Below are 18800 nucleotides of genomic sequence, written 5' to 3' on the forward strand. Positions count from 1 at the left end.
TTTATTAAACATACAATTTTCCTAAATATATAAAGCTTGATTGATCCCAAAATATATGTGAACTTTGCTTTTGTTTCATTTACTTTGATAGGAGATCCTAAGAGATCTCCGAAAGGAGTTTGTTTGACTATGGTTAATGTGCCTAATTCTCAAATAAACAGCAATGGTACACTTAGAAGTTGTCAACAAAACTAAACTAATACTTATCTTTTGTGGAGTACTTAATAAGAATTGTAATCACATGTCCAAATTATTGAGCCTAAGACCCTATCCTGCCACAAATATTAATCAATTAGAAGTTGTGAATTCTATAATATTTTAAGTTTTAATCTGTCGATTGGTATGAATATTATTGTCAATGCAGGAGGATATGGGTTCAAGCATGCTGAAGTGCATTATCCTCCTATTTATGAGTTGGGGAAAAGATGTGGGTAGTTTTAGGTATTGTATAAAAAAGAGCATATATTATCAGAACCTATAATGATATTGTTAAAAAAAATCTAAAATTTAATGAAAATTGAGAAATTAGTCTAATGGGATAAAATTGTTAGACATTTTCATTAAATTATTAATATGAGAATCAACATTTCATAATTATTTATTTATGAAACAGGGGACTAATGTAAAATTATTTATAAAATAGAAACGTAAAATTCATAATTATACCCAAAAGAAAAACAAGCGGTACATTTGTCAAAAATAGTAAGCTGCTTTGTAATGAGAAAGATAAAAACTGTGAAAATATTGAAAGAAACTAACAGTTTTTTTTTTTTCTTTCCTTTTATTATTATTATTATTTTCACATTAATCCAATGAACCCAAATTATCATCTCTGCTTTAAGTTTTTCTTTTTCTCTCTCTCAATAATTAAAAGGAAAAGAAGAGAAAAAAACAGCTGTTCCTGTTGGGATTGTGTCCCATCTCAAGACAAAACAGTGCAATCGTTGTTGGTCTAATTCTATATTCAGTCCCTGTACTCTTTAAACATTTGAAATTTAGTCCTTTGATTTTAAAATTAAGTTTGAATATTAAATCCATTAACTATATTCAATGAAACTTAAAGTGGAGATTAAATTTCGAAGTCCAAAGAATACAAGGACTGGAAGTGGAATTAAACCACTGTTTTTCTTTTCTGTAAAAGAGCGGTGCAGCCACTGGAATTTTGCAGAATTTAATCATTGCACGAAAACTAGAAAATTCATCCAAAAAAAAAAAAAGAAAATTCTATTATGTGTTTGTATAATTAATTCTTCATTCTGTTCTGTTACAATGAATGATTAAAAAGAATCAAAAGAGAAAACCCCCAACAATTAACAAAGGAAATCAATCGGGTTTTTGTTTGTTTGTTTCTTTTTCATTTCGTTTCTGAAATTCTGAAATGAAAATCAAAAGAAAAAAGAAGAGAAGATTTTGAGATAATGGAGTTATGGTGTTGTTATGCTTCCAAAAATCCAGTCATTCTAAGAATCGAATTCCGAACTTGACTCAAATCCCTTCCTTTAAGCGTCCTTCCATTTCCAGTACAAACGGAAAACGCCATTTTCCCGGCAATTCTCCTTCCTAATATCACATGCGGTGGCACCATTTCCCCTTCTTCCATATCATCTTCATCTTCTTCCTCGAAATCATAAGCTCCGCCGCGGCCGCCGTAATGGAAAACACCGCACGGAATGTTGACGGGAAGCGAACTAGCAGCCACCACCTTCTTCTTCTTCTTCTTATTCTTCTTCCTCTTGGTGGTGTTCTCGTCGGACTTGTTGGAAAATCCTCCTCGGTAATTGAAGCAGCCGCCATCAATAACAGCGGCATCCTCGTCATGAGAGCCGTGAATGTTGCTGATGTTGTCGGAGAATATAACCTCGGACTCTTGGAATTCTTCTTCAGCCATGTTAAAGATCTGATGATTGGATTGTGTAGTAAAATGAAGAGATTGAAAGCTTTAATTTTCTTTTTTTGGGAAAAACAGTGAGGGACAATGAAAGGAAAAGGAAGGGAATTTATAGGAGCGAATCTAAATCGTAGTAATTACTCTATTGATTGTATTTTATTTTATGTTGCTACAGATGACGTCTGAAAGGCGTCCAATGTGGTCCCCACTTTTTAAAAATAAAAATATTTTATTTTATTTCTCGTAATTTTACTAAGCGTGGGTTTAGATGGATAGTGGGATGCGGTGTGTTATGTTTAGCTCTTTTTTTTTTCAAACTATAGTATCGTTATAGTATTTAATCTCATCGCCACTGCTATTTTTATACTAAACGTAAGTAAACTCATCTAAACCCACACTAAATTATTAGTCTATTCAAATCGATAATATCATTAGTTGTTGTGATTAAATTGATCATTCAATTGAAAAACAAAACAAACTTTTTATGTGATTTTGATCAATGTTTTAAAAATTGGATCACTGTTTAAAATGACCAGACTACTAATCTTGTTCAACCAGTTTGACTTCTAATCCAATAATAATTAAATAAAAAATAAAATTTGATCAATTGATTCAACCATAGCGGTTCACTCAGAGGTTGATTCAACCCCTTTATCCGGATTGGTATAACAACCAATTCGACCGGCCAATTTAATCATTTTTCAATAACATTAATCTTGTCTGTATTATCGAATAAGAATAAAAAGAATCCACGTCATTGCTTTAACAAAAGTAGCTTATGGTGTTATTAGCTTAGACCAACTACTAATTTTATAAAGTGATATATTGTATATCAAACTTTATACATGAAACTTTGATTTTATTCAAATTTCACAAATCACTAATAACATTATTGAGTTAGCAAAGTTTTGCATTAATATATAACATATACAAATATTTATATTAATCCGATATGAAAGTAAATGTATGTATCAAAGTCATAGTTTCATGTACACATATGCACCAAATTTAAGTTGCATATGTATAATTGCTCTAAATCAAAGTTCATGTATAAATTTAATATTTATCCCTATTATAAAAATAAAACAACTAAATTATTTCAGATTAAACTACATATTAAATTTCAAAATTTAATATTATACCATAATTAAACATTTTTAAATAATAAAAGTTTGATTTATGAGTTATCATATATATTTTAGCATTCGTCATGTCCGTTTTATTGTCAATGTTCAGGGTTCGTGGATGCCTTTCACAATAGTGTTGTCTCCGAAATTTGAACATGCATCTTTCGTTAAGAGTATAAAGTATCTTACGTTATAAAATTAGATTTTCATTTACATCCAAGTTGGATTATCTAGTAATTGAATCCCAAACGTAAAATCAAACATGAGACAAGTTATTGACAAAATATTTTCTAGAATACAATATTAATTAATGTTTTTGTTGTCCACTTTAATGTTCTTTTTATATATATATATATATATATATATTTGGTTGCTTATGTGATTTTCCGAATCTGGGTTCTGCCTTGTGCTTGTGATTTTTCTGATTGTTTAAGTTATGAAGTCGACTGCCCATTTGGCTAATCTCTTCTCTCTTTTACTTGAGCCTTACGGCTTTATGTGTAACTTCTTTAGCTAATTTATTGCTTAACTAACCTGTCTTAGCTTTTATTAAGCTTATTTTTCGCATAATATTTAATTAAATTTATTAAAGTTTTTTAGACTTTCTTATACAGGGATAATTTTTTTTAACCAAGTTTTTGAAGCTAATAAATTCTATTGTCAATGTACAAAAATAGGCTCCTATTTTCATATTAATATATATATATATATATTTTAACAATGAAGCTTTAATGAGATTTTGGATTTTTGAGTGTTCATACTCGAGTTTCATCATCTGTGAGTCTTCAATTCTAACATGTGTGTTTTTCATGATGGGTTTTGTTCGGTTTTATTCTTTATCCATTATACTTTTGTATTGATCATATTCTACTTTATCTCATATTGTATTTGTATCGATAAACTTTTAAAAAAAATTAAAACTTTCACCAATAATAAATCATCAATATACTTAAATGATGATATAATGTTTTTCTTGAATTTGTTTATAATTGATTACTCAACATTTGTAGAGGTTAATATGGAACATGGATGAATTGCTAGCCATTCATGCAAACCAATAAAAAGTAATTAAAATATGAAAAGTATGAATTACACAACATTAGTAAAATATGAAAATATAAAACATAGCATTTTGTCCAAAGAAAACATGAAAATAGCATGAAAATAAAAGGTGTTAAAATATATAAAAATATGAATCATTAACATATTTCAATTTATATAAATACATAATACTTTAAACATAATAATCATAAAAACAATATAAATATACGAATGATCATATCTATGATTAATATATCATACCATATAATCAACAAGTGGTTGGAAGGAATGGAAATAAACTTCTTCCCCAAGTATGTGGATCAAGTATAGATCCTGAAGTTGGTATTGTTGGGAAGGTTTTACTTGAATATCAGCCCTAGCCCAAACAAAACTAGGTTTAGAATTAAAAAACGGATGAGTAAAGTGTATCATCAAGACTTATGGGATTGAGTGATAAAGAATTCAATGCCTTTTAGTGAAAAAACAACATTAAGAGAGTTTTGCCTCCATTTATAAGTCAACCTAATCCGACTCCCATATTTAGTTTGAATCTGTAACACCCCTTACCCGAGACCATGGCCGGAGTCGAGCATGAGGCGTTACTTGACTTAACTTAAAAGTTCGGGGCATAAAAATTTACTTTCAAATTTAATTTTATCATTCATAATAAAGCTGTCCTCCTGTACAGCAGTCACTAAAATAATTATAATTCAAGCTACGAAACTCAAAATTTAGATCCGTAAATTTTCCATAAAACTAGACTCATATATCTATTCACCATAAATTTTTCAGAATTTTTACTTTAGCCAATTAGTACAGTTTATTAGTTGAAGTCTCCCCTGTTTCACTAATCGACTATCCTAACCACTCATCACTAAAATTTAATTATCTCTTATTAAAGGCTTCATATGGTGATTAAACTTATTTCTACTGAAAATAGACTCATTAAGGAGTCTATACATATAAATTATAACTCAAAATTCCTTCTGTACAATTTTTAATGAATTTTTAAAGTCAGAACAGGGACTTCAAAACATTCTTGCCCTGTTTCACTAAAATTCAAATATCTAAAAGTATATAATTCTTTTGCTTACTCCACTTCTTTCCTATGAAAGTAGACTCTTTCAGCTTTAATTTCATATCTCACTCAACTTCTAATTCTATTTCCACTATTTTTGGTGATTTTAAAAGTTACATCAATGCTGCTGTTCAAGAACTGCTCCATTGCAATTTTAAAAAAATTCAATATAACCCTTTATAATTGTCTAACCTTCCTGCAAATTTCAAATCACAACCAATTCCAAGATTTCATCTACTTCATTTAAATACTAATGAAGTTCAACCAATCAACCATTTCAAACTAAAACATGTATATATTTCGATATCTAACGCAACCATAACATTCAATTTTACTTTTACTTCAATTCCTATACATGCCATATAAATCCAAAAGTTGCTTAACATAAACTACGGAGATATCTCGAGTAGTGTGATTCTTGATGTAGATCCGATCCTCCGAATGTATAAATACGTTAATCTACAAAACAATAAACACACACATGTAAGCTTATAGAAAAGCTTAGTAAGTTCATAGGCATAAAACATAAATCTTACCAAACACTTGTACACTTATACAATATACACCATTACTAAATTTACTGTCAACCACAATCTTTGGTGAGTTCCTTGGTATAAACTCACTACTACTTATTCTTTTACCATAATTCCTTTGGGCCCATTTGTCACTTACCATCCTTGATCAAAATTAAGGAACGGTTATGGAAATTTGAGTACTTCACTTTCACTTTGCCATATGACCTCTTATCACTTGTCTTGATCGATAAGTGTAGCTAGGCTACCACTTATCACTTTACCATTTGATCGATAAGTGTAGTGAAGCTACCACTTATCACTTTATCACTTGATCGATAAGTGTAGCCACTTATCACTTTGTTTCTTGATCGATAAGTGTAACCACTTATCACTTTGTTTCTTGATCAGATAAGTGTAGCTAAAACTACCACTTATCACTTTGTCACTTGATCGTAAGTACTCAAATTGACGTTCCACTTAATTTGATCATTTATTCGATTTTCACATTTTATTTTATTCTCATTTCAACAATAAATACATTTCACCATACATTGTATAATTCATGAAATTAACATTTAATCATTAAATTTCAGCCATATGAACTTACCGGATCGATTTGCGAATTTGTAAAAGTTCGGGACTAATCGGCTACTTTTTCTTTTCCTCGACTTGTTTCGTGTTCTCGATCTAAAATGCAAATTTATTCATTCATCAGCATTTAATTCAATTCTAATTCATTTCACAATTTATGCCCTTTAATTTTGAAGTTACACTTTTACCCCAAACTTTACAGTTTTACAATTTGATCCCTACTCAATTAACCCCTCAATTGATCTAATTTTTCTCAATTAACACCTTTTCCAACTATTTTAGACTACTACATAGCCTTTCATACTCAAAACCGCAACACCAAACCTTAATTCCCAACTTTTTCACAATTAGGTCCCTAAAATCAATTTCTATCAAAATTACTTAATAAAATCATCATATAACAAAATTAAAGCTTCAATTTCATGTTTATTCATCATAAAAATCCAACACTAATCAATGGTAACTTTCAAAATCAGCCATGGAATCAAAAACTAATGAAATAATTAGTTGGACCTAATTGTAAAAGTATCAAAATCACAAAAGTAGAAGAAATAATCAAGAATTAAACTTACATGATTCAAAAATATGAAAACCAGCTTATTCCAGACCTCCTATGGCGTTTTTGCTGATAAATTGTGAAGAGATCTCTAGATTTTTCACTTTTGTCTTTGTTTTAAATGTTTAATTTGTTAAGTTTCCAATTTTGCCCCTGTTTCTCCTTAAATTCTGCTGATTTTCTTACCCAACCGTCCAGCCCATATAATTTGGGCCTAATAGCCTTTAAATCCCTCCACTTTAGTCACTTAAGCTATTTAATCACAATTTAACAAATTTTACACTATTCCCAATTTAGTCCTTTTAGTTAATTAACTATCCAAACGTTAAAATTTTCTAACGAAACTTTAATACCAACTCAATGACACTCTATAAATATTTCTAAAAATATTTATGGCTCGGTTTAAAATCTTCGAGGTCTCGATACCTCGTTTTTTTTAATTATTTTAATATTTATTCCTAGTACACTATTCACTATTTCAAAAATTTTCCTAACTTCACATTTAACTTATACTTACTAAATTTATAATATTTTCTACTCGTTTGTCAGATTTAGTGATCTCGAATCACCATTCCGACACCACTAAAAATTCAGGCTATTACAGAATCTAATGTGATTACTAGATTTAAAAGAAAATCATAATACTCACTTGTTGACGAGATGTATCAACAAGGGAAGAGACAATGGGGAGAAAGTGGTGGTGTAGAGGAAGTTGGTTCATCTAAACAAGCGAAGAGCTAAAGAAAGACAAGAGGAGGAGGAAGGTAAAGGAGATTAAATGTAGAGAGTATGCGCCTAACAAGGAGGAAGATGAGGTCTTTATGGAGGGTATTTATAAATGAGATCTTTTTGTCTAGCAGTGGTGGCATGGTAGGTTGTTACTAATAGGTTGTTATCATAGAGTGTGAGGGAGAGGTACGTAGTGAGGCTTATTCTTTATTCTTTTTAAGGTAGTACGATGTTGTTATGTTCAAGTGTACTTCAGTAGTTCATAAAAAAGAGTGTTTATATTCAAAAAAATGAGTGGCCGCTACTAGCGAGTGATGCTCATGAGAAATAACTCGCTCAAAAGGTTAAACAACTAATGACTATGCAAAAGATGAGAGGTAGAGAACCATCCACATAGATCTCTCTGATGCTCTCTCGAAATGTCACTTGTCCAGAGGTGGTATGACATCATTAATAAAAATTTAAAGAAAATAAATATCACTTAAGAAGCCGAGTCACAAGGGAAAAGTGGCTAGGCTGAACGGAGCCAAAAAAAGGTGTAATAGCATAAGTTAGGGTTTTTTACCCAAATATATTTAAAAAAAATGAAATACCTCAATAGGTTGTCAGCTAAATTAATTGCCAAAATGGTACGTTTTTTTTTATCGCGCCTATCTGACAGGCGCGAATCAATTTTTTATATTAAAATATTTTATTGTTTTCTCGTTTAATAAAATATTATTAAATTTTTTCCCGAATCAATATATAACCTGGGATACGAAATATAGGTTGCGGCTATTTGATAGGCGCAACTAGTTGAGCCTATCTAACAGGCGCGACTAATTGTGCCTAACTCAGAGGCGCGAATGGTGGGGCCCACTGTTGCTTAATTTTTCTCCTATCCGATATCGTATGTTGATAGTTAATCAACTATATTCATTACTTGATATGTGATTATTATTATTAATCAAAGAATCCATTTGCTGCAAATCTGCAATTAAAAAAATGAATTCATTTAATTTATTTCAAAAATACAATAAATTATTTCAAATTTCGAAGCAAAACACGATAAATATCTAATAATTTCTCATAATTTACCTACAATAAAAAAAATTATGTTAGATTACAATAACAATATAATTAAAATTAATATAAACTATCTAAACATAAAAACATACAATTTTAAAAATAAAAATAGAAAAATATACATACTCGAGTAGTTTATTTCAAACAACCTATAAAATTATATAACAACAAATTTAATTAACATTTTAATAAATCAATAAAAATTTTTAAATAAATAAAAATCAAATAAAATTACATTATATAAAATTACATTAAAAATCACAAAACAATTTATATAACCTAATCATAAATTACTAACAAAATAATCAGTAAAATTATTTTTTAAAAATACATTACTAAAAATCACAAAACACATTACTAATATAGATTGAAAAATGTTTACACAATCATCAAGGTTGATAATGATTTTTCTCCCTTAAATTACTTATGCCAACAATATGTTCATGTATGAAATAAATTCTTGTACATGCATTTAACTTTTAACATTGATGTTTGTGGGTGTTAAATTTTTAATTAAAATTTTAAATAATTTTAATTAAACCATTTGTCAATATCTTAATTCATACTTATAGTCAACCCTAAAAGTGCATTAAGTGGATTTCAAGATTCATATCCTACTTGTTATTGTAGATAAAAATATCCATATCCCATATTTTTCACACACCAAAACTCTACTCCCAATTGCTCAAAATAAAAATCTTAATTATGAGTTTTGGGAAACGCTTTTAATTGATACTATTAATGTATTATTATCAATTTTAAATTTTTAAGTTGTTGTTAAGTATTGGTATGTTAATAATTGATTTATATTCTTCAATATTTACGCAATCATTTTTTATAAAAATAATTTTAAAGTATATAAATTTATGAAAAGAGTCAATTATGATTAAACCTGGACAAATTGATATCCAAGTTGATATAAAAAAATTAAATGAGTTAATAACGGCAACTATTAACATACCAATACTTAACGATAACTTAAAAAAAAATTAAATGAGCTTAAACATCATTTGTCTAAATTCATTTTCAAAATGAAACCATTCGCGCCTACCTGTCAGGCTCGATTAGTCGCGCCTATCTGACAGGCGCGACCGGTTTTTTACCCGTATTTTGACCGTATTTTTACTTGTATATATATTTAAATATTTTTAATAAAAATAAAAAGTTAATATTTTATTTAAACGAAAAATATATATTTTAATATAAAAATCGATTTGAGCCTATCAGATAGACGCGATTAAAAAATATATCATTTTAATAATTAATTTAACAGACAACCTATTTAGATATTTAAATTATTTTTTAATATATTTGGGTAAAAAACCCGCGTAAGTTAAAATGATTGGGTGGAAAAGGCGTTAGTTTAAAGATATAAATCCATCCATCAGCTCGGGACATAACCCACGGCTTATGCGGCGCATAAAACAAGAGAGTGGAGTGGTGAGGTCCACCTAATCTATTGATTTCTAATAAGACAATCCAATTAGCTATTGACACGTCGTAGATGACGCCAACTGCTGTGCAATCCAATACGAGGTCCAAGGGAATCTCATTATTCCTTGCCCGCTTAGGTGCCACGTTGTTAGCCGTTTTTTTCGTGCAAGTAATTAATAGTATAGTATTAAGAAGAAAAACCAAAGTACAAATGGAAGTTTATTTTTTAACACTCTTTTCATTAACAAAAACATCTTATATTTCTACTCTAATTTTATTATTATATTTTTATTAAAATCCTAATAGCAACGTGATTAGTGTGATTCAAATTCAGGTCACACTTTAAACGATGAACATATTGACTATCAGACTAATACACGAAGTTTAATTTTATTGTTATATTTCAACTGTAAATTTTATAATATTATCATCATAGAATTTGAATTTGAGAGCTATGTTAAAAAATTAAGCAATACATATTATTTGTTAAGACTTATAAAAGGATATAATGCGGATTCAAAATCATATCAATATTCATTCCTTTTAGTAAAATTATATAATGCGGATTCAATTATTAATAATAAAAATAAATAAAATTTTTAATAAAAGGAACAAAATATAATCTAATTTTCAGGATTTTCACTTCCTTTCCGTATTTCCTACACAAAATCTACATATTACCAATATCATTAAAAATAAAACATTTGAATCTATATATTAAATAAAATTTAATTGGAAAATAATTACATACAAAATATAAATATAATATAAAATATATTATAAAGGTTAAAACTGTCATTTAATCTAAAAGCACTTTTGTTAACAGCAAAAGCTAAAAAAAATTGCTTTTGTTTTTAGGTTCAAAAGCATTCTCACTCTAAAAGTTATTTGTTTAACATTACTTCTGGTTTGAGAAGTGCTTTTGACCCAAAAGCATTTTTCAAAAGTAATACTAAACAAAACCTTAGTAATATTTAAAAGGGATAAGACAAGACTCTTCAATATTGGTTTTTTAAAATTATTATTACAATATTCAGAAAAAGAGAAATAAGGTTTAATCTATGAATTTTGAACTTTCAGCTTTCATATTTCAACCAAAATTTTATTTATTTTAGACATAAATTTTAATAAAAAATATACATAAAATTCTTCCCATTGAGTATGCAATCATGTAGACATTAGTTGAAATTATAAAACTATCAAAATTGAAGGTAGAAAATACCCAAACCATCAAGGTTTATAATATACATTGTTTCGCTTCTTTTGTCCTTATAGCAAAAGGAATATTAAGGTATAATTAATCATTTTGGGTCCAATAGCAAAGTGTAGTCTACGATAAATATATAGTTGGTGACGTACATATAATCTCTTTTCAAAGAAAATGACCCCTCAACCTTCCTCCCTCCATTCATTCATTTTCCTTATTATATCCAACTTTTTATGATATTTTTCCAACACTCTAAACCAAAATTTTGGTCCAAATTCTTAGTTAGTGAGACTTAGTGTCACGGCATTTGCATTTCGCAAATTTTCAATCAATTTTGAGGTTTATCCATCCAAAAATTCCTACATTAGGTATTAAGTTTTAGGGGTGCTTTTTTATAAAAAAATTCCATTAATAAAATTTTAAGATGTATTTATGCTGGTATAAATTATAAATCAATCAGCTGAGGTAGAGTTGTTTATGGGCCGGGTCAAGTGAAAAATTTAGGTCTATTTTCTAGCCCAACCCAAAAATTGGGTCTAAAATTTTGCTCAAACTTGACCTGAATAAAAATATTAAAATTCTGAACCCGACTCAGCTCACCCATGTTAAATTTTTTTATTAAATACACTAAAAATATTATTAAATGTTTTCCAACAAATGAAAAAAAATATACTTAAATAACAATAATAAAATTAATAATAAAACAAGAGTAATACAATATTCAAATAATAACAGCAGCGGTATTTTTTTCTACAAATTCAGGCCGGGCTAAAAAAGCTTATCCAATGCCTGACCCGTTTAAAAAATGAATCTTATTTTTTTATCCTTTTGGACCTATATTTTTACTCAAAACCTCCCATTTTTCGAATTGGACTTCAACTAAAAAAAATAAAAAATTTTATGCAAATACTAGTGAAAATTAAATTATTTTTCGTATGAGTATCTAATAAGTAATAAAGGTAAACAATCTTTAAATTACGTGTGTGGATGATAAAAACAAATTGAAAGAAAAATTAAAAATATAGAATATGGACTTAAGAAGTGTACATGAATAATTTGGGTTGGGCTAATGTAGTTGCTAAAGTCTAAATTATTTAACTCTGTTTAAATTATTTATATATAAATGCTTAGAATTACTTGGTATATTTTCTCAACTCTTTAATAGGAGGACATCATCCTACATTAATAACAATATCAATATTAATTGAATTGATACTCGATATATTATTGTATCACATATTTAACTTTCATAAAATATAAATTATATCATATAATAAAAAGAGAATCAATACATTCACGTATATAAGAAATATTCATAAAGCACTTAATTATAATTATTCTATTATATTTCTAAAACAAAAAAAAACTCGAAAAAATCCACTACCAAAAAAAGTATCTAATAAAAACTAAGGTAAAAAAACAGCAAAAGGACTCCTTACGAGATGTCGACCATCACTCCACATGTACCAACCAAACACATATTGATTCCTCACCGAGTAATCATTTGCAGGAAATATTGTCATGGTGAAAGAAAACGACTGGCCAACATGGTCGAAAACCAAAACAGTTGGTGAAACAAGAATGCTGACCCCTTGCGGCAAATTCCAACAGAACTCGTATCGGCTTTGGCCGTCGAATACGTTGGTGACCGTCCTCGTAACCGTGACCGGACCGTAAAGGTTGGGTATCACAAACGATGGATAATTCAAGTTCAGTGGTGAAGCTAGCTGATTTGGGCAATTGATTTTGGCGTTCACTTTGTTTAAAAGCCCGGGGTTAATGGTGCAAAGGTAATGAAGGTAGTCATCGTACGAGATATCGTAGACGAGACCCGGATCGGATGCTTTAATAGGCTGGAAATGACCCGAACCGAAAACAAATGGAGTTGCGGGATTCCCCGTATAATCCTGAATTGGATTGTTTAAGTTGTCTGTTACGCTAGCTGCATACAAATGAAATGGTTTAAATAGTTTATCAGTTCGAATGGGTTAAATTAATTTCTGGATTTGGGTTTGGGTCATTAGTGATTACCTGTGGTCATTAGAGCAGATTTTATAGCTGAAATGCTCCAATTGGGATGTACGGCTCTAAGAAGTGCGGCGACACCAGAGACATGGGGGCATGACATGGATGTTCCGGAATACAAATTAAATTTCGTCGATCTGCGATCGTACGGAAGCTTTGTAGGAGACGATGCTTCACTCCATGCTGCCAAAATTTGCAGTCCAGGAGCGGTGATATCCGGCTATATCATAGAATTATAGAAAACAAATTAGATGATATAGAATATATAATCTCTCAATTATATAGCATGTTATAGGACTCATCACAAATTACTTTGAGAATATGTGCATCAACATGATTCGGACCACGACTGGAGTACCCTGCCATGAACGGTGCAGGAGTATACGACACTGATTGGACCGGAAGGATCCTTGCGGTAGGGTATGCGGTAGAGTAAATGTATTGAAGGATCGTAACCGCACCATCATAACCCACACCGGTTGCAGAAATAAAATGACTGTCGTAAAATATTGTATTTCCGTTGTCTTGGTTATTGGCTAAGATGAGACCGACGCCACCAGCTTTGCTCACTTCGATGCCTTTATCTACGTTTCGTCCCTGTCCTATGAAGCACAACACAATCTTCCCGTTCACCTTATAAGAGTCAAGTGTATCAGGTTGGCATTGCCTAAACCATTACATATCCTCATTATTCAATATTATGTATATATAAGTATGTATATATGTATATGACAATATACTTACGTTGCAAGGTATTGAGGTACACCAAGGCGAGCTACGTCTCTTGCGTAAACTAAAGGGTACATCTGACTCATTGCGTATGGTGAAATGCTATATCCCTTCTAATAAGAAAAAAAATGAATGAAATATGATAATTACGATGTATGATTGAATCGGATTAGATTTTACTTGGATTTTCATGCCGTTTCCGAGCAAAACGGGTGAAGAGAATTGCCGGTCGATGCCACTAGCGGCGACAGTTATCACCCAGGGTGCTATGTTAGCCAATGATGCTGGGGAAGGACCGCCGTTTCCAGCACTACATACAGTGAGGATGTTCTTAGTCGCGGCATGCAACGATCCGATGGCAATGACATCTTGGTCTAGAGGGGAATGCTCATTGAATCCTAAGGAGAGGCTAAGTATGTCAACACCATCACCTATAGCGTCGTCGATGGCAGCTAGAACGTCTTCATCCATGCATGTGTTCCCATCCGATTTAGGCTTACCGGGCATCTCCCAACAGGCCTTGTATATGGCAAGACGGGCCATAGGAGCACCTCCAGAGGCAATACCAATTGCAATCCCACCGAGCGCAGCCGAATTCGGAACTTGTCTGCCAGTAGCTGTGGAGGCCGTGTGTGTTCCGTGGCCATCGGCATCCCGCGGTGAGAGGTAATCTTCAGACGGGTTTACTGCACCAAACACGTTATAAAAACCCTTAACATAGTATCGAGCTCCGATTATCTTCCTACATCAACAAAATGATACGGAAGAATTAAACACAAAACATAACAAGTATATTGTACGTCATTAAACAATACATATCATAACCATACATAATTTTAATCACCTATTGCAGTGAGATTTGTTAAAAGCAACCCCTTCTTGGCAGATTCCTTTCCATGTTTTCGGGACCGGATCCATTCCTACGTCTGAGAAGCTCGCCGACTCCGGCCACACACCTAAATAAAAAATATCCCAAAACATAATCATGAAAAATACAATACTGTACACTTTTAGTTACCTATAAGTATATAATTCGAGTTAAACTTTAATATTTACCACTATCAACTACACCAATAATTTGATTTTTGCCATACTGAGCATTTAACAACAAATCATCTCCCATTTGAGCCCTATTCCATGAATGATCATTCAACCCTACAAAATCCCATGATCTTGTCGTCTGCGATCGGTATTTTCCATGTGAAGGAATCACCGACACAACCTCCTTCATTTCTATCCAAAAAAAAAAAAAAATTATAATGCCATAATCAAAGAAAAACAATATATACACATACGTATAAGGGTGTAAAAGAATTACTAGAGAGCTTAGAGGCTTCATCTGGGGTAAGCTTAGCAGCAAAGCCATTAATGCTGTTTTTGTAACTATAAAGAAGTGAAGATTTAGCATCTTCATGGGATTCTTTCACAGAATTCAAATAAGAATGGTGGGTATTTTCGATCTCATGCAATGTTTTCTTCCCATCATGTTCACCAAAATATACAATGTATACCTACGTAGAGAAAGAATAATTTAGTTATATAATATTTTTCTTCAAACTTGAAATTATTAAGAAAATATATATATATATATACCTTTTCTCTACTGATAAAGCCAAAAGAGGAAGGAAATCAAAACAAGAAGCAAATAAAAATTGTTATCTTCATGTTTAGAGAGCAAACAATTTTTTTTGAAAGAGAAAATGAAATACTGTAAATTTTAGTAGAATAATTTTACTTAAATAATTGTTCCGTTTTTAAAAAAAAATGCAAGAGATATAAACACTATCTTATTAATTCAAAATTCTCTTTTAAATTTGAATAAGATTTATCTTATTTAAAAATTATAAAGCTTTTTAGTTCGAAATTCTATCTTTTAAAAAATGAAATTACTTATAAATATTTATTAGAATAATTTTACTTAAATAATTGGTTTTTTAAAATAAACTTCAAGAGATATAAACACTATCTTATTAAATAAAAATTATTTATTTAGTTATATAAAATTTGATATTTTGTAAGATTAATATTTGTCTATATACTTTTATATAATATATACATGAAGCTCCTTTGACACTAACTTTCAATGATTTTTTTCCTTTTTATATTACGTTAATAATGGTCTTCCTATTTTATAGGTTATATTAAGAAGGTTAAATTTCAATTTCAGTCTTATACTTCTTTCAGATTTGATTTTTAATCATTATACTATAATTTTCAACCTATATTATTACCCAACATTTATAATGTAATTTGTTAACCTAAATACTTTATTATGATTAAAATGCTAATGTAAATTTTAAGAATTGTTAAAACCATTAAAATTCTCTTTTAACTTCAAATACATTACAATAGTATTTTAACACATTAATGCTACTTGGTGAATTTAATATAAGAACTTTAACGATGTTAACAACTGAACCTGAAATTTTAAATTTGAAAGTAGGATTAAATTCTTAGAAATAAAATTATAGGGACTAGATTCTAAATGTACAAAACTCGGAGCATATTGTGACATTTAAATTTTAACAACAGTCTTATTACTTGACACTTAAGAATACTACTCCAACAAAAAATTATTTTATCAAAACGAGTTCTTATGGGTGTTATTAAGAAAAATCTTAATCATTAGTTTCAACATTATTTAGTTTATTACATGACTACCAAGTGAAATTTTTAATTTCAAAATGTCAAAGCGATGAATTTAATAGAAGAATTTTAACAGTGATGACTACTTGAATTAAAATTTTCAATTTGAAAAGTAGAGACTAAATTCTTAAAAATAAAAGTGTCCATAGTGGTGTGTGTATATATATATATATATATAAAGTGTCAATATGGGTTAAAATCAACGTAGATAGTATCATACCGTGAACTTATTATTTTGTTTTGGTATTGGTACATACCGGCACCAACATGTTTCAATGTACCATTTCGGATTTATTAGTGTTTTAAATATTTTCACATATATATTTATAGTTTCATTTTAATTTCTTGATAAATTATACACACATTTTTCATATATGTTTATAGTTTGATTTTAGTTTCTTAATAAATTATATATTATTTTGATAAAAATAAATTATCATATATTATATATACATGCAAATATATTTCAACTACATCCATATAAATATATTTATATGTAAATATAAATTTTAAAATTATTAATTAAGTTCAATAATTTAATATAATAGATTTTAATTTTAAAAAATAAAAATTAGTTTAAAATATTAAAATTTTAAACCAACCGTATGGAGTATGGACCGGTATGCATCGATATAAGCCTGTATTGATCGAAACAGGTTGAAACATATCGAAATGTACCAAAATTTTAATCGAAACAGAACATAAATTTTTAATACTGATTTAAGACAATTGATACTGATACAAGTACGGTACCGACTACCATGGTACTTAAAATCATGACAAATACGTGGGCTTGGGTTATTTTTCTATATTAAGACTATCTTAAAAGAGTTTATACATGGACAAAAGAAAACAATTTCATTAAATCACCGTTTATTTTCCTTACAAAAGTAGGACTCGGTTCTCTGGTAAAAAATAATTCTTGTAATAATGAGTTTATAGAATACAGAGGATTAATTATTGATTTTATTTTGATAAATACCTTAAAAATAACAAAAGAAATTCTTGCAATAATTTCACAGCATCTTTATTAAATTATTTTAATTAATTCATGAAGGTTGGTTAATATATAATATTTATTTTGGTATGTTTAAGTTATGATTGTTTATAAACTATATTATTTTTGTATGGCAAGAATGTGCTGACAATCAAGTTTCAAACCGGTTTGGCCAACATTATTATGTTGTTTAGGTTTATTGTAAAATGAAATATTATTAAATATTTATTTAATTGTTTACTGATCTTATTCTATTTATTAATTTCTTTTGAATTTATATTTTTATTAATATTTTTTATTAATTTAAGTTGTGCTTTGAATGTGGGTGCTGTTCTTATTTTATCAGAGGGGTTTGAGTTAGCTTTGCCTAATCGTATTTTTCCCGAGATGAAAGAAAAGATAGGTAATCTATCTTTTCAGAACTATCGCCCCACTAAGAAAAATATTCTTGTGATAGGTCTTATTCCTGGCAACAAATATAATGAAATCACATTTTCTATTCTTTCCCCAGACCTTGCTAGTAATAAGGATGTTTATTTATTAAAATATCCCATATACGTAGGCGGAAACAGGGGAAGGGGCCAGATTTATCTCGATGGGAACAAAAGTAACAATACTGTTTATAATGCTATGGCAACATGTATAGTAAGCAAAATCATACGAAAAGAAAAAGGGGTACAAAATAACCATAACGAATGCCTTGGATGGACATCAAGTGATTGATATTATCCCCCCAAGACCAACACTTCTTGTTTCAGATGGTGAATCTGTCAAACTCGATTAACCATTAACAATTAATCCTAATGTGGGTGGATTTGGTAAGGGGATCCTAATGTGGGTGGATTTGGTAAGGGAGATGCAGAAATAGTACTTCAAGGCCCACTAGCCTATTTTTCAAGTGTTCACTTTTTTTAAAAAAATAGTTTGAGTTCGTAAAAAAGATCTCTCTCTCTCTCTCTCTCTCTCTATATATATATATATATATAATATGTGATATATATCTATCTATATTTATATGTTGTGTCTGGTTGAGTTGATATCACAAATCAACTCGATTAAAGAAATTATTTTAATACCTTTTTAATAAAGAATTGAATATATTAATATAATTGTCTTTTACTATTTTTATGAAAGGTTTAAATAAAAGAATTAAAAATATAAAAATAACACCA

General features: G+C 29.5%; 2 protein-coding genes and 1 pseudogene across 2 annotated transcripts; 1 reads left to right on the forward strand and 2 right to left on the reverse strand.

The window, feature by feature from the left end:
• Positions 1-1197: 1197 nt before the first annotated feature.
• On the reverse strand, positions 1198-1994 carry LOC105778681 (uncharacterized). Its single transcript, XM_012602429.2, has one exon. The coding sequence runs from the start codon at positions 1886-1888 to the stop codon at positions 1436-1438; it is 453 nt and encodes a 150-aa protein (XP_012457883.1). The 5' UTR covers positions 1889-1994; the 3' UTR covers positions 1198-1435.
• A 10643-nt stretch (positions 1995-12637) lies between these two features.
• LOC105775999 (subtilisin-like protease SBT5.6) lies at positions 12638-16900 on the reverse strand. The gene is made up of 9 exons (XM_052622021.1): positions 16889-16900; positions 15304-15496; positions 15042-15218; positions 14830-14941; positions 14166-14727; positions 14001-14095; positions 13569-13923; positions 13263-13476; positions 12638-13173 (listed from the first exon to the last, which is right to left on the reverse strand). Exons 1-9 carry the CDS (start codon positions 16898-16900, stop codon positions 12638-12640), a joined length of 2256 nt encoding a protein of 751 aa, XP_052477981.1.
• Positions 16901-17243: 343 nt separating this feature from the next.
• LOC128033817 (cytochrome f-like) lies at positions 17244-18496 on the forward strand (annotated as a pseudogene).
• Positions 18497-18800: the final 304 nt, after the last annotated feature.

This window comes from Gossypium raimondii, chromosome 10 (genome assembly GCF_025698545.1).
Source record: "Gossypium raimondii isolate GPD5lz chromosome 10, ASM2569854v1, whole genome shotgun sequence".
Lineage (NCBI taxonomy): Eukaryota > Viridiplantae > Streptophyta > Magnoliopsida > Malvales > Malvaceae > Gossypium > Gossypium raimondii.

Excerpts from the sequence above, each read along its gene's own strand:
- LOC105778681 (XM_012602429.2), bottom strand. The coding sequence starts at position 1,888 with ATGGCTGAAGAAGAATTCCAAGAGTCCGAGGTTATATTCTCCGACAAC.
- LOC105775999 (XM_052622021.1), bottom strand. Across the intron at positions 14,942-15,041 it reads TATTGGTGTAGTTGATAGTG|GTGTGTGGCCGGAGTCGGCG; the intron begins GTAAATATTAAA and ends TTTTTTATTTAG. Across the intron at positions 13,477-13,568 it reads TTGATGCACATATTCTCAAA|CCGGATATCACCGCTCCTGG; the intron begins GTAATTTGTGAT and ends TCTATGATATAG.